Source organism: Aulonocara sp. 'chitande type north' Nkhata Bay, linkage group LG18 (assembly GCF_057382095.1).
Source record: "Aulonocara sp. 'chitande type north' Nkhata Bay isolate Kocher_YH1m ecotype deep benthic linkage group LG18, A_spYH_male_GT1.1, whole genome shotgun sequence".
Classification (NCBI taxonomy): domain Eukaryota; kingdom Metazoa; phylum Chordata; class Actinopteri; order Cichliformes; family Cichlidae; genus Aulonocara; species Aulonocara sp. 'chitande type north' Nkhata Bay.
In genome coordinates this window covers 26,308,783-26,319,016 of record NC_141361.1, presented here as the reverse complement: position 1 = coordinate 26,319,016, position 10,234 = coordinate 26,308,783, and the positions used below count along the sequence as shown (strand labels likewise).

The following is a 10,234-nucleotide window of genomic DNA, read 5'->3' as shown; positions in this document are numbered from 1 at the left end:
TCGCTGTTTTCTTGAAATGAAATGTCTCCAAAGAAAAGCTATCAGATTGCACATGCAGAGTCCAAACCCTTTATAGAAACGTGAAGTGAACAAGCCTACAAAATACGATTGCAGCACTATTTTATTTAATTATATATGTACACTCAGGGCATTATATTTCCACACATTTCTCGAGTATCTGTAAAACAAACAGTCTATATTCAATAAGCAAAGGAATAGATTAAATGGTCAAGATTACTGAGTGATTAGAGTGTGAGCAGCTTAAAACTTTGAAAAATTGATAATTGAAGAAGCCATATTCAAGCATATGGATATGCAGTCAGGCAGCCGCCTGTGTTTGTGATGCAGGTTTTAAAAATCAGGTTCTCTTTCATTATAAAAAAGCTGTGAACATTTAGCAGAGGTGCATCTGTATTTGTTTTCTACCTTGTAAATGCTGAGGGATTGATCATTTGTTACAGTTACAAGCCAGACACAGCCAGCGAACTACCACAATGTAAGATGTAATTTCAAATAGAAAATTATTATAGAGATGTAATCAATAAAAATTGTGATCCTGGAATACAAAATCAATTTATTTAGTCTGGTAGGCTGAGTCAGCGCACATGTACGCTGTGTCATGATGTCTCTGATTTTTCACTCATTTTCAGTCCAGTCCTTGTACATGAACATTTTCAAAACAATGTTCTATTTGTTTGTTAAGCCACATAACATCTATGAATCATTCACCACAGAACAGACAACCTGGCAGCGCTGCCATGTTGTTACTAGTAGTCTGTCACAAAAACACACAATTTGCTCCCATTTCTTTAGTTGCCAAACACAGTTTGACAGGCATAAAACAATACAACCAACAAAAAAGCTATTAGCTGAAAACTTCACTTATCATGGCATGCTGTGGAGTGTAGCCTTAAAAAATCTGAAGAAACTGGACAACTGATGAACAAAAGAAGAAGCGGCACATGTTTATCAAAATGCTTTCCTATCATTGTCACATTGTTCGACATCATCAGCCACAGACACTTCTGCTCAGACAGCGATGTTTTTCTCCATCGGTTCAAATATTGATTCGTTTTCGTCGGGTATGTAACACTTGTAAACAAGCACTCTCAGACATTTTTACCATGCTTTAACATCTTCCCAACCGCGCTCAGATCTTTATACAGCTGACAGTTCATTCACATTTATACACTTGCTCTGAGGTGAAAATCAGCTGCTCTGAATGTCTCAGCTGAAGAGAACGGTTTGCGAGATGCAACAAAACATTCATTTGGTTCCCAGCAATTCCTTTATGTCGTGCGTCCCTCACAAACCATCAATTTCTTGGTTTATTTTGATTTTTTCATGTCTTGAGCTTCCCTATCTCTTCACACAGTCTGGAGAGGTACTGCGTTAGCTTCACCATCATGATGATTAGGGCCCCTCCTGCGAGCGTGCAAGACGGCCAGAGCAGCGAGTGGAAGACGGCGCTGTGATCGTACAGGCGAATCAAGAGAGTCATCTCCTGCTGCTCGCTGGGGTCGTAGTAACACGGGACCTGCTGGTTCGCCTTCAGTCGCTCAGAAATGTTCAAAATCATGGCGTGCATGGCTGTGCTGTCCTTCTGACACCTGGGCACATAGAAACACTGCAAGGACAGGAGTGAGGGACACAGAGGTCATCCAGAGGGCAATCAGCCAGTCATACTTTTTTGTTTTTTGGCACTCAGAGCTACTTTTGTTTTATTTCACAACACGCTATCTGACATTTCTGAATTGGGCATCTATCGCCGGGCCAACATCTGACAGCCATTGTCAACATTTGAAACAGTTCAGTAATTCCCAGTATTTTCTCTCTGGCACCGTACTCACTTCAGAGCTGGCATCACGGGTCTCTTCATTGTGAGATAAACGGCTGACACGGCCTGTGTTATTGACGCTCACATAGACCTGCAGGCAAGGGTATCTGGATATCCTCCAGCAGTCTGACCCACAGCTGTAGGAACAGTTCATGTCTGCTGTGACCGTGGAGTTGAGAACAATACACACACCCTCCTCCGTCCACACGCTGTGTTGACATTTAAAGGAAGATCCAATTTATTACGACAACAAAAAAGAAGAAGAGGAAAGAAAGACAGCATTCGGGATGTTATGCCATGAAACGAGCTCAGTTTGGAAAGTGTAATCTGCTCCTGGAGATCTGGTTTCATAAAGTATTCATTTTTGCATTTTTCCCGCTTGAACGAGCAAAGAAACAGTTTGTCAACAAGCACATCTGATGAATAAAACATGTTTCTGAAAGAAATATCAGAGCCGCCTCCTCCAAACACTAGCAGGCCTGTACCTGTCTGCATTGGACCGCAATATGGTGATACCCAGGACAAAGTACATCATGACTGAAGAGAGGATCATCCCAAGTCCCAGAAGAATGGCCCGATCTTCTCCAGGCTTCAGAGCGGTCACCGTCTTCTTCTTGTCCAATATATCTACCTCTCGAAATTTCTGGTAAATTGTCCTGATGATGGAAAATTAGAAGGAGTTAAGTTTTTTTTTTAAAGCTGTAGCTGAAATACTTTTGGCAATCGAAGTCCTCTTGACATTTCATACTTTTTCAAGCCTGAAATGATGAGAATCTGTTACCTCCTTTCATTTCCTCTTCCCGATCCTGCTGTATTTCTGGCCCCTGCCACAAAGAACATCTTTCCTGGCGACGACAATGATGGTGATGCACGTCCGCCTGTGTCTGATGAAGCAGAATGGAAAGGCTGCTGGAAAGACCTGTGAAAGAGTGCAGCCGGTTTTATTTTTAAGATCCTAAACCAGTGGTTCTTAACCTTGTTGGAGGTACCGAACCCCACCAGTTTCATATGCGCATTCACTGAACCCCTCTTTAGTGAAAAATAAAATATGATTTTTTTCAAATTCAAGACATAGATTTGTTTTTTATTGGTGCACAAAATGAGCCGTGCATGTCACGGTGGAGGCTCTGCCGAACCCCTGAGACCGACTCACCGAACCCCTAGGGTTCAATCGAACCCAGGTTAAGAACCGCTGTCCTAAACAGAGCACAAATCCCGAGTCGGTGGTTCCAAGGGAGATTTGTAAGACGTGAGAATCGCAAATCACGCTTTACCTCTGGTGCATATTGGCTGTCAAAACGCACTACGTTCCGGATAAAGTAAACACTACTTCAAATAGCCCTCGAACAACAGTTCCTCATTATGCTGCACTTGATATGGCACGCCCCGCCAGGTAAACATCTCATTTTGAACACAAAGAATTCTACAAGATGATGGACTGCCACTGATGAAAGGCGTTAATGCTGACGTGGCACACGTGAAAAGAAAAAAAGAAAAAACCTACCTGCTGTTTTCTGAACACTGTCAACACAAAGTCATTTGCACCTATTGAGACACAAGAGCAACACCTTGCATGGGCCTCCTCCACAGGTCCTACCACTGCAAGAAAACATGCAGCATTCAGTGCCGCTGTACGTACAGCTTCTTTAATATCATTAGCTTTCATGTAATTGAATAAGCACCTGAGACATTAGGAGTAATTGGTCATCTTTAAGTTCTTAAAACACTATTAAGACTGCATGTGCACGCTGTAACTTGGGGTGAATTTCCCATATTGTCACTGCTTTTATTTGAAAATCAAAAATCAGTTCCTCCGCAGGCTGGAATTTATTTAGAAAAAGCTTCTATTTACGCCCCAACAGCCCTCCAAAGAAAACATTAGCTTCATTCAAGGCTCAAAATGGAAGCAGAATGAACACAGCCTCTTTCTTTTCTTTCTTTTTTTTTCTTTTTTGTTTGTGAGGGGATAACAACCCTGCCAGAATGCTGGGACCAGAATAGTTAGAAAACAAGCCAGCAAGTTCCTCTTAGATGAGTAATTTCCTTATTGTATCACATTCCCAGCTGCTTAGGGGAAATGTAGCTGAGAGACAGCTCCAGTGTGACACAAGACATCTGAAGGAAACCATTAATGTTATCAACAAAATGCGCTTCTCTCCAAACACTCCACACGAATTTGCATGCATCCCCACAACAAAGGGAGTCACTCACACAAATTTTACGCTGTGTCTTATTACTTTTAACCAGCCCCCCACACACACACACCCTGCCGTTGCCCCTCGAGGGCCTCAAGCTCGGTGCATAACTGTATTGATTTCAGCTAAACGTGGACACCCACACACACAATTTCAGAGAGAGACCCCCTAACTCCATGTGTCTACTTAACTGTCAAGCAAAACATTTTAAAGGCTTTGAAAGCTGTAAACGTGTTGGCAGCTGAGCCTTGTGCTCAGTGCAGGTTTGATTTACACTGGCAGCACAACAGCCTGTGAGGAATGGGCCTCGACTGTTCTCGCTGGTAAGTGAGGCTAACCAAAAATGCAGCTGATGAGGTTTATTTAAAAGTGATGTTAACTCAAATATATTTCTAGAGATGTCTGGAAATGTGCTATTTATGTGAAATGTCTCAAACTGCAGTGAAATAGTGTTAGAGGCTCAAAGAGCCTGTCGACAGTTTCGAAAAACACGAATTTCTTCATGTCTCTGCTTTTTTTTTTTTAAAGTCTACTTGGTCTGCATACTGTCCAACCCCACAAAGCTCTGCAGGGTGACAGTTTTTGCGTGCTTGAAGAGATTTTCCAGCACCGAGTGCTGGTGTGGAAATGCTTACAGCAGCAGGAACGTATTGTTCACACTTTCCTGTTATCATTTTAATGAACATCCTGAGCCAGAGGCCGATACGATCAGCCAGCGTCCCCTCATGTTTTCACGGGTGTGTCCTTAGTTCATGTTTCATCCAGCTGCCTCGCTTCAATCTCGTGAGCGCGAGCGAGACTGAATGATAGTGAACAGAGCTGGCACGTGGTAGCTCGCGTAATTGTGGAGCCACAAAAAAGAAACACAAGTGACCAAAAAATAAAAAATGAGAAAAGAGAGATTTAGAAAGATTGCAAAGGTGCACAAAACGGAGGCAGTGAAGAGATGACAACAAAGGTATGTTCATGTTGTCCTTCCAGTGATTATTGCTTTCCCATCATGTGTCCCAGTGCTGGTCCTGCCCCTCAGCAGCCCACATAGGTACAGTATAAGCGCTTTACAGAGGGCCACAGAGTAATGCTGTATAATATGCAGGGGAAAGTGAGCTGCATGTTAACTAAATCAGCTATTTATTATTGCAGCAGTTGTGAAGGTTGCAGCGCTGTTCCTCCGACTGAGTAAAAAACATATGATTCATTAGGCCACTCCAGGAGGAAAATCACAGTGTGCTCCATTCAACAGGTCAATGCACTGCATCTAAATCTGATCGCTTAGAAATAAATAGCACATGCACCAGATCTGTAAAAGATTCAAACTCTTTTGTATCCGTTTTGTGCTAAATGTCAGCTTTCCGCTGTGTGCCGGTTCTTTTTTTAAGCACACATGGCCTGTGTTTCTCCCCCGGTGTCCGTGATAATCTCTTTCTTTTCACAGCCGAAGTGAAGTAAGCCCCAACTTTTGAATTAGCTTATGCTGAATTGAAACCGCAGCGATAACATGTCAATTCTGTGAAGTCCTACCTTTTGTCGCTCGTGGTGGGGGGGCTTGTTGTGATAATCCAGTCTTTGGTGTACAACTGTCAGCAGAAGCTCTTCCAAATGCTGCCCAGGCTCCTGGGGACAGCAGCTGGCTACGTCTTATTTAAACTCTTACCCCCAAGTGAACAGGATGCCTGCCATACCTGGGTCAGTAATTTGAGTTCCCTTTACAATGCCTTAAAATGTGTTGGGCAGCACAATGATCAGACCTCTGACTGGGCCTGTTACTATGTTTGTGCGCAGCAGTTACTTCAAACGCTTCTGGCCTTATATTGTACATATGTCTATATCCATTTACTTTCCTTTATCCAGTTCAGGGGCAGGCTACACCCTGGAGAGGTCACTAGTCTGTTACATGGCTAACGCTCAGAGACAGACAACCACTCACACTCACATTCACACCTATTACAATCACAGTTAACCACTGACTGCATGTCTTTGTGACTGTGGGAGGAAGCTGGAGCGCCTGGATAAAAACCACACAGATACGGGTTGGATATGCAAAAACCACACAGATGGTGGATTTGAACCCTTGCTGTAAGACAACAGTGCTACACACTGCACCATAGTGCTTCCCCATTTACAGGACGTTTAGGCAAATTCAAAGTCAAATGCTGTGACAAGACAAAAAAAGAAGTTGCAGCTACATTGTGGCCACAAGGTGTCTCTGCAACCTCAAAAAGTGGCTCTCCATCCACTGATTGAACATTAAACGTGTAACTCAATTCATTATGAGGGGTGATGCTTTCACTCTGGTGGAGACATGGGTGTTAAAGTGTGATTTATTTATTTTTTGTAGGGATATATTTATTATTACGTGTGTGAAAAGATCATGCTGATCAGGCAAACCACATCGCTGGGATATCCCTGCTTTTATTCTATACGGGGGAATCTTATTGCTTTTTAAACTTCTGGCTCTCTTCATTAAAAGCAAAAATGACAATTAAATCCACTTAAAAAATAAAGACTAAAGATAGCAAGAAAGAAAGAGTGAGAGCAAACATTCGCTCAGAATTTAATCTGCGAAATTTCTAAATCTTGAGTGATGTAATCACATGTGATGTATTTTATAAGGCTTTTACTGTTTCAAGTAACCATGAGTAGAGATTTTGTACACAAATGCTTTTTTAAGCTTGAAAATAAAACACAATTTGCAGATTAAATCTGTAGAGTTTTTTGGGAGGGTTTTTAACCTGTTTTTACCACTTCCCTTTAAACAGTAATTTCCTCAACAGCCTGACCAGATGGTGGATTTTACTTCACCGACCCTAGCTGATGAGCCATCTTGACTGCAATCTCTCCTCATCCCGTTTGGTTTTGAGCGATTGAGCGAACGTCTGCCCTTTTCAGTTATAGCACAAGATCTGATACTGTCACTGCTCACTACTTGACTTTCTCTGCATCGTCCAGCTGATTAACAGTGTACACTGTACAGTGTAACACAAGACAACCTCCCAGAAGAACCACAGAGCTCCTTCCTGCCACTCAGCTCACATGCTTGCTGCTGTAATTATACCCTGGCCTTGGATTTGGTCCTTAAAAATAATGGTCCCTTCTGCGTGTACAGTAAGACAGCAGGAAGAATTTGTGCATAGATATAGCAGGATGAGGGGGAAAAATGCTCAAGGGCAGATGGAAAGGCGTTTGTATTTATTTGAGGTTATATCTAAACTTAGCTACAAAGTGCAGGCTGTCTTCAAGCACCACATTTGGAGGTGAAATAACATGCTAACAGGGGGGTGGATGGGTGGGTGTGTGTGTGTGTGTGGGGGGGGGGGGGGGGATGAAAGGCGATTCTGCGTCTTTGTTTCTCTGGATCTAAAAATAGCTCATGCTGAGCAGGCAGTGAAGCTGAGCTGCAGTCCCTTCTCTTGCTCCCTTTTTTCATTCTTATTCCATCTCTCACTTTCTCACACACAACAATGCATCACCCTAACGGTGCACGGGAGGTGGCTCGGAGAGCCAGCGCGGAGCGGCGTTTTGGGCCAAGCTGTTCCACCCCTGTCTTTAAATTGCTGTCAACACAGAGCACCTTTGGACGCAGGGCCCGGTTTTAATATTTATGTGCTGACTGGCGTGTCACCTGTGCATCCATCCGCTGAAAGAAATGGCAACATGAGACTCCAGTCTAAAGGTTGGGATCCTCCAATGTACACATTAACATCAGCTGCTCAAAGTTCTGCATGTGAACTCTTCAGAAAGCGGTCAGAAGCAGGCGTTGCTTGTTCTGACAGGTTTGCAAACACCAAAAAACAGAAGAAACAAAGAAAGAAAAACTGACCCACTAGTGTCAAATTATTTGTCCTTATCTAAAATATACCCACTAATCTTCTGTTCATGATCTTTCACACACACACAAGAAAAAGGCATACTGCAGTTGCTAAGGCACTTGATAAAGCCTGGTCTTGTTATTGTCCTGCAGATTAGTTTCCCGCCCACACACACACTCCTAGTCTCACAATTATAGAGGGAAGCTGTGCTAACCCTGTTTTAAGGGGTAACAGCTGAAACACAAGCAGACTTTGTAAACCAGGGGTTTCTGCACACATGCATGCAGAAATACCGTACATATATATCTATATATTCACATACAGTATAGAGTATGTGCACGTGGGTCAGGTGAAAATGGGTGAGCAGGATTTACACTTGCAGAAAAAGGTGAGTCGATTCACAATATTTGCCTCTGGAGTGAATCATGTATTGCGTAAAGGCTGGCGCTGGAGATGAGGAATTTGCTTCACATTTCTTCACTTGGCAGCCAAAACACCCTCACACAGTGGGAGTGATGGAGCACATATTTCTGTTTCTCATGGCTCGAGGAGAGAGCACCAGAGGCAGAACGTGGGAAATCACTTGGAAATTAACTAATGGAGACAAACAGCACTGGTGCCATGTTTTGTGAGATTTTATAGCAAAGTTTTGTGTTGTGGTCCTTTGTTTTTCCTCGTGGAGCTCCATCTCGACTGGGGATGCATCAGCTCTGGGCTGATACTGTCCATCCATCAGTTTTCTTCTGCTTAGGTGTGAAGAAAATGGGTTTGATCCTGGAAGCTTATATTGTGAAGTGGCAGTGCTAACCACAACACCAACCATCACCCGGAACCTCGGGTGATGGTGATATTTGCATTTTTATTGCAAGCAAACAATAGGTTTTTCTGCTTGGCCTCCCCTCTACACCAATCAGTCACGACAAATGCCTACTGCTTCTGCTGGAGCTTTCTTCCTGTTAATAGAGAGTTTTTCTTTTCCACTGTCACCAAGTGCTCGCTTGTAGATAGTCGTCTGACTCTTGAGGTTTTCTCTCCATTACCTTGCAAGATAAAGAAGCATGAGGTGATTATTGTTGGGATTTGGGAGCTATATAAACAAAAATGTATTTATTGTTTGTTTATTTTTTACATTTTTTTCTCCACATACCCAGTAACACAACACAACAATAAATATTGGCCACCGACATATCAATATCAGTCTATTTGGCTAATAGTGGATCCGTAGCGTAGTGATTTGTATGATTGCTCTGCCAAGCAAACAACCCCTGGTTTAATCATGAGGGGACACACAAATCCCTTAGGGGTTGTGACAGGAAGGGCACACAGTGTTAAAATCTACCAAATCAAATGTGCATCGCTATCTGCTCTGGGGACCTCTTGTGAAGAAGGATAGGTGAAAATAGCTTCAGTCAATCTGGCCACTATCTGTCGCTATCAGTATTAAGTTGCTATATCAGTGCATCTCGAATCTAATATCTTCTGCACTTAAAAGTCTTGTTACATATTATCAACCCATACATACATGTGAATGCATGGCATAAGGTATTGGAAAGGAATTTTCAAATGGACAAGACGAGCTCTGAGATTATTGAGTGGGAGGATCAAACTGCTCAGAGGCTGGGGAGTAAAAAAAAAAAAAAAGCACTGCACTATCATACTTTATCTGCTACAGGCAAATCCATCTCTCAGCTACACAGTTAATAAGATACAAATGAATGCCCGTTTCACACGGCTTCCTTCTGATTACATGCAAATACTACACTACTGCTGTATTATCAGCGCTGCTTTGGTTACAGATGATGCGGCAGCTTTGGCAGAACTCTATTTAGCTGTGACTAATGACCAGTCGCTGGTAATTACCCACACATTACTGTGTTGTGGCGGTCGGGTTATGAACACGTGTGAGAATTAAAGTGTTCCACTCAAACACCATTGTTAGTGGTAACCGGGAAATGCAGTGTAACAAAGGCAGTACTAAATACTGTGTAATAGACATCTCACCTGGTGTCGTCACCCCGGTGTGTAAGACTTAAATGGGGGCATTCGTTTGTCACATTCAAACAATTCACTTTGTAATACAGCACACATTAGATTGCATTATGAAGATGGATTTGTTTTTAAAGCAGTGTTTTTTAAAGACACTATAAATCTTAAATGATTACAGTACAGCGTGACTGTGATTTTCATCGTGCACATGGCCGGAATTAGCATGATTATGGATTATGTGTGCAGCTAAAAAAAAAAAAAGCGCTCTGATAAATCTGTGTAAAACACAGATTGCAATGATGATGTAAGCTGTTGTTGACTTTCCCAGTCTGAATGACTGGGGAAAGGATAGGGGGTGGGGTGTCATTAATCCAGGGCTAGTGGTGACTCGCCAAGAGAAAATGGGG

The 10,234-nt window shown here is 42.6% G+C and overlaps 1 protein-coding gene across 1 annotated transcript; it reads right to left on the bottom strand.

Annotated features, from left to right (window-relative positions):
* Positions 1-116: 116 nt before the first annotated feature.
* LOC147308739 (calcium-activated potassium channel subunit beta-2-like) lies at positions 117-2,845 on the bottom strand. The gene is made up of 4 exons (XM_086272188.1): positions 2,619-2,845; positions 2,323-2,493; positions 1,851-2,046; positions 117-1,627 (listed from the first exon to the last, which is right to left on the bottom strand). The coding sequence occupies exons 1-4, from the start codon at positions 2,843-2,845 to the stop codon at positions 1,343-1,345; spliced, it is 879 nt and encodes a 292-aa protein (XP_086128314.1). The 3' UTR covers positions 117-1,342.
* Between the last annotated feature and the right edge of the window lie 7,389 nt (positions 2,846-10,234).

Coding starts and splice junctions, on each gene's coding strand:
- LOC147308739 (XM_086272188.1), bottom strand. CDS start 2,845: ATGAAACTGGTGGGGTTCGGTACCTCCAACAAGGTTAAGAACCACTGG. Junction 2,494..2,618: donor GGAAGAGGAAATGAAAGGAG/GTAACAGATTCT, acceptor TTCCATCATCAG/GACAATTTACCAGAAATTTC. Junction 1,628..1,850: donor CCCGTGATGCCAGCTCTGAA/GTGAGTACGGTG, acceptor CTGTCCTTGCAG/TGTTTCTATGTGCCCAGGTG.